The 6000-nt window shown below is 45.2% G+C and overlaps 2 protein-coding genes across 2 annotated transcripts; both read left to right on the plus strand.

Annotated features, from left to right (window-relative positions):
• Nucleotides 1–793: 793 nt before the first annotated feature.
• F4807DRAFT_460083 (uncharacterized protein) lies at nt 794–1249 on the plus strand (the record flags this gene model as incomplete). Its single annotated transcript, XM_048001469.1, has 1 exon — nt 794–1249. The coding sequence occupies one exon, from the start codon at nt 794–796 to the stop codon at nt 1247–1249; it is 456 nt and encodes a 151-aa protein (XP_047854774.1).
• Nucleotides 1250–2467: 1218 nt separating this feature from the next.
• F4807DRAFT_460084 (uncharacterized protein) lies at nt 2468–3236 on the plus strand (the record flags this gene model as incomplete). The annotated part of the gene is made up of 2 exons (XM_048001470.1): nt 2468–2860; nt 2928–3236. 2 exons carry the CDS (start codon nt 2468–2470, stop codon nt 3234–3236), a joined length of 702 nt encoding a protein of 233 aa, XP_047854775.1.
• Nucleotides 3237–6000: the final 2764 nt, after the last annotated feature.

A 6000-nucleotide genomic window follows, 5' to 3' on the forward strand; every position in this document is an offset into this window, starting at 1 on the left:
GATGTACCTTGTAGGTAATAACTACGGAGGCATTAGAATACAAAGGGACAAAGGGAACCGTTCTCTGATAAAGGATTGTTCGTTTCATGTACTTATTTGTCACGTTCCCTAAACTTGATAGCAGATGTTTCCATCCGAGTACTGTGACCTGTAACCATAACTTTACATAACATTTCATCGTAGGTATCTAGTCAAACTCCGGCTAGGGCTCCTTTGAAAATTACCCACATTCTAACTTTACCACCGCGCTCATTTGCTTTGGAAGAGTTATTATAAGATGATTTGGGTTTATATCGTGGCTCGATGATAGCATGAGTCGTTTCTCATATTTTTTGTACTTAAACTAGCAGTGGCTGTAAATCCTTCAACATAGGTGCTATTGGGTGATTAAGTATCAACATTAACAATGTGGTGAGTAGCAGTTGAAGCGCGGTTACCTAGGTAGGTATATAGGCATATTCACAGTTTTTATTACAAGGTTTCCATTACTGATTTATGTGTTCAATTAGCCCCTTTTCAAACAATGTCTTAGGCGAACTGACGATAAATTAGAGAGTTTCGGTATAAGGAGACTGTTCCAAGCCTCCAACAACAATGTAGGGGGTTATGTGCGTGTATATATCTTCATGCGATTCACCCACGACAGGAATATTCAAACTCGCAAGCCTCATCGCTATCAGTACATTCTTAGCACCACTTTCAATCTCGAAAGAAAACTATTGTCGCCTTCCGGATCATTCAGTATCCATAGACTTTACTACCTAGGTAAGCCAGTTACTTTTTCATCGCAAACATGTTTAATATGCTTAATTTAAGTGCTCTTATCTTCGCGGCAGTCCTTCCTTCTACGCTGGGAAGCACCCTTAACGTGCTCAACAACTGCGGATTCGAGATTTACTGCGGTGCAGCTAAAAATGATGGGAGTTCGTCTCCGGCCGTTCGAGTTAATGGCGGCGGCAGCACGTGGCAGTCCCCTCTCGCAGCGGACGACGACAATATTGGAAGTGTGCTGAAGTGTGCCAACAACCTCGGTCTCATCCAGCCATTCCAGATGGAGTTAGCTCTCCAGAATGGACATTCTTGGTTTGACCTTTCGGCTCTGGACGGTGACCCATTCATCGGTGTCTCGCGCCATGCTGAAATTGCCGGTCAATGTGTTCTTGACTGCCCACCAGGATCCGTCGGATGCGAGTGGCCAGTTCAGCCGGACTGTCAAACATCAGAGGATGCGTGGTTGACTCTTTGTTAGATCAATGGACGTTCCCTTTGAAATGTTGCTGTGGATGATGTTAAGGTAGGTATATGCTACAACATCATCTTAACGTTTAATATCTTCATAATTATGTAACATCATAAATATAGTAAGTATATAAGCCCTTACAGTAAATCAACGACTACGATTGTTTTGTATTCGGTTATAATTTTGATACGCTGATAAATATCTCTTATATCCTTAATATCTGCCCATGCTGTCCACCGTTTCAAACCGCAAAGACCTGTTAAATTCGAAAATAGAAGAGTACGATTTCTTACTCTAATAGATACCTTAGTACCTTAGAAATAATAAGGAAACGTCTGTTTGAAGTATTGATATGGAAATCCTCGAGGATTTTAAGGTAACTATGTTCAAATACTATCAGGTACACTCAATCTTCGGATCTTACACCTTACCTGTGCACATATCGAAGCGTAATAGTTAATCAGGACATTGTAGCTTATGTGGTACTTACCTATTATCTCAAAGGACTACAACCGCTGTGCGTATACTTCCTGGAACTAATCTTTTGGAGCTCACATACTCATGATAGTTTTAATAACAGGTCACGTTTGGTTGGAAGTGGTGGATAAAAAAATATATTGACTTTAGAATACCTTTGTAAATACTATATTTGGAGTTTGGATCCCTTTTGAGCCCACAACGACCAGAATCATTAGCATCAAGCACCCAGTGCTAACCTAGTGACCCGTTTCTTATTATCAAGGAATTGTCGAATAAATCGAACACACGATGCGAAGAAGGGAAAATGCTTAGTCAGCCGCAGAAAGGGGCCCCCACTGACCGGTGATGTAGCTCAAATTTGTATGAATCATCATTGAGCTAAACACACTTATCATCGGGTTTAAGAATGTCAATACTGTTTGGGCATTCAGGTAAATGGTAATGTAAAATTTACTTTTCTTTGGGGTGACGGACTTTATGCTTTTACGAGTCTACCTGTCATCCATCGAGAACCACTACGTCATACACGCCATTGAAAGACTATGGCGCCGACGCGTACAAAATGCGGTCGACATGCATGGCCTCAAACTCTACATCTACTGGCTAGGATAGCATAGAAAGCCCTTACGAACGATGCTCAACAGCTTGCGCATCAGTACTACGCGACCTACCGTACTTGCTCAACTCGTTCGACCCACAACCGCAGTCCCATCTACGCATCATCGCCAACCGTTACCTACCAGAAAAATGTCATCACCGTCGTCTATCCCACCGCCAACCGGCACCTCCAAAACGCACTTCCCGTCCGACTCCTCGCTTCCCGGCGAGCGTTTCGAAGTGCGGCAGACGCATCCCACGGGGGACTACACGCCGATCCCGTCGAAATCGTTCCCGCTGTCGGCGGCGCGGCAGGCGCTCGTCGAGGACATCATCGCGCTGTACGAGATGAAGCCGACGGTGTCGCGCGTGCGGCGGTACGCGCCGGATTGCGTGTACAACGACCAGTTCGTGTACGCGGACGACCGGTACAAGATGGCGGGGCAGTGGTTCGCGCTGCCGAAGCTGTTTCGGAGCGCCGAGAGTCGCGGGTACCAGGTCGTGACGAACGATCGGGATTTGATTCAGTTTAGACACGAAGAGGTGAGTTGGTCGTCGAGATGCGAGGATGGTTGGTAGGTTGTTGAGTGGAAGGCTGACGAACGACTAGGCTTGGACGTTTAAGATCATACCGAAGACGGCGGTCATCAATGCTCTTGTTAGCTTGTCATTGGATCCGGCCACCATTGATAGCGACTTCATTCGCGTCAAGTACCACAAAGACCAGGCGAATGACAAAGATTACTCGAATGAGGGACTGGGAGCGACATTTAAGAAGTGGCAGGCTGATAATGTTGTCAAGTATATGGATAGTCCGGAAGTAAAGGAGTTTGAAGCTGATAAGGGATCTGGTAAGGAACCGCGCCCGACGTATGGTAGCGGTGGTAAGGAAGGGGATGCTCCTGTTAAAGATCTGTGAGCTGTACATAATCTACACGATCTACTACCGTTGTTTGACTAGTGCAATTCGCAATTCGTAATTTCGTACTACCTGCGTGAATATCATCCTTGGGTGTTGTCACTCTGATTACCTACTTAACAGTGTGGATGGGTTGGGCGACGTTGCGGATCAATCCTGCCAATTTAATGACTGTCGTATGCTGATGCTGACTGTTCAATATAAGTATCAAAGATCTCGGCCTTGAGTAAGATGGATTTATCGAATTTCTTGCGATATATGCCTTGCATATGAATGATTGTTGGAAGCATACTGTACCCCTAGAACAGCTCACCGTACACATGTAGCATAAATAGATACTGTGGAATCGGGCAGTCTCGCTTCTAGGCTGTCTTGGCAAGCCTCGTAATTTCGATCCGATGGTTCCAATGCTGAGGGAACAATTCCGGATGACCCGTCAGAACGGATGATCTTGGCGGCGGTTGGCGCGCCACGTCGAACTCCGACTTCCAAACTTCAACTGAAGATGGGACGAAGAAGATATTGGAACATGCAAGAAATAATAGTGGATGGACGGGTAGGTAGGCGATGCTGGCTAACTAGATGGCATGACCGGATGTTGACTTCCAGTGACGGACTAGCCAGCTGGAGGAAAAAAATGAAGAGTTTGAGCGTCGAAGGAAGCGCTGAAGCTTACAACTGCATAGGTCCTCGATGAATGCGCTTATGAGTATTACAGTACCTACATACATCCATATCTTACAGCTCGCTACCTGGGTCGCGAAGACTTCGGTCAACCCCATCGAGATTCGTGAATTAAGCTAGTGTACGTTTTGGGTATGGCGTGGACAGTAAGGGTTGACCTACGAATCTATGGATCTGGTGTTCGCGTGCTATTTTGGGATATCTGTTACTGAATGTAGAAGTTCTGTGAATAATAAGCAAAGCCAACTTGAGAATGTACGCAAAAGGAGGATGGTTCTTTGAAACGTGCTGTTGGTTAAATCGGTGATTTGTTTCAACTAGATATAAAAATCACCAAGTTAAGAGTCAGCAACAAGTCCGAAATCCATTGACCTACCTATACAGGCAGATACCAAATCCTATTACCTGCCGGATAATCGATCGTGCATCGCGGTTGGGACTATGATGTGTACAACACTTGAAGCTTGGAATAAAAAAGGAGTTGCAGATTCAGCTGGCGGGCTTGACGTGCGTAGCTGTAGAAAAAACCTGAGATTTGAGTGGAATATGGCCCGAGAATAAATCAATTCCAAGAAAATGCCCGACATTTCAGGGTTCGAAGTACCGAACACGAGCGAAGAGCCAGTTAGTTACGCGAGGGGGTTGATATAAAGCGCCGCAAGATGTATAGCAGCAAGAAAAACCAATGTGAGGCACGGATAACACCGCGGAATGCGAAGCCTCAGCCTCGCTCATGCATTATGCAAGCCATCAGGGCAGGGAGAATGAAAACTTGCTTTTTCGTGCTCTCCAGACTGCCTATGTATAGTATGCCAGACAGCACTCGGCGCTGTATTCTAGATAAGGAAACAGAAGCTGCAAAAAGATAACGATTTGGTGGGTTGCGAAATCGCGGACTGAATATGTAAAACCCAAATTGTTCGACGGGATTGCTTAGACAAGTACCAAACAGACTGTCGATCTTGGGCCAATGGTCTCGTGTTTAGTTGATGTTTGCGTCAACTTGAATCGGGTCGTCATCTGGTCGGTCCAACTTGGACATCTCATCTTGGGCCGGTGATGTAAGGTATGCATAGTAAGAGCTAGAAGTGCCGAAAGTAACACTATCACCGGGGAACGAAACCTTCGTTGTGGAAGCATTTGAAGCAGTTCGTCCCCTTCGCGTACACCCTCTAGTTCTTCTATGCGGTTCTTCCAGTTCCTTTTTACTGCTCCTAGCATGTAAATACTACCGACGGCTGTGACGGTTTGCTGCTGTGTTTCTTGTTTCGCTTGGCATCTTGGCGACTTGGCGCCGCCATGTCTCTTGATACTTATCGTGCATAAAAAAGGTCACGTCGCAATGTCAATCTGTAGATCCAAGACTACGAAATAGGGTCGATGCTGTAAAATTGTCATAGCCTAAGAGCCATTCGCATCTGCATTTGCAGCGAATGGTTGCAGTCAATTTAAGTCGAAGGTCAACTATAAGGCTATAGCGACATCTCTTGTTGAATCTTTTTAATTAGGTACCTAGATGAGAAATGAGAATGAAATCCGAATAGTGATCGGTGGCGGAGTGTGTCGGGATAATGATGGAGAAAAAGTTTGAGACGATAGAAAATCCCCAGCAAACATCCATACTACTATGTACATCTCGGTCAATTCATAAAACCTAGATGCACTGCGTGCAGTAACTCTAAACTATGGTGTGCACAACTTGCTACATAATTGGTTTGGTATGTTACACAAAGTGCATAGAATGGTATAATATTGAACAATTGGGCGGAGTATGAAAGTTCGCCTTGCACGAAACTGGTAATTGATGATGAATTTAGCAACTTAGCGCTTCCTAAGGCGTCAAGAACGCCGAAAGTGTGCTGTGCTTGCTGGGGGGAAAACCCGAAAATCCAGGAACATCAGGAACACGTCAGGCCTAGTGCCCGCTTGCTACGAACTGAGGAATCGCTTATGCGTGGATAAACCTTGGTGCACGTTGTTGCTAGTGGTGTGCAAACATTGCGGAGGAAATATGTACATATCACTGTGTACTAATATAATCATAAAGGGGAATGAGCGACGGAGTAGTACGGGACTACAT

This window comes from Annulohypoxylon truncatum, assembly GCF_022578515.1.
Source record: "Annulohypoxylon truncatum strain CBS 140777 unplaced genomic scaffold F4807scaffold_14, whole genome shotgun sequence".
Classification (NCBI taxonomy): domain Eukaryota; kingdom Fungi; phylum Ascomycota; class Sordariomycetes; order Xylariales; family Hypoxylaceae; genus Annulohypoxylon; species Annulohypoxylon truncatum.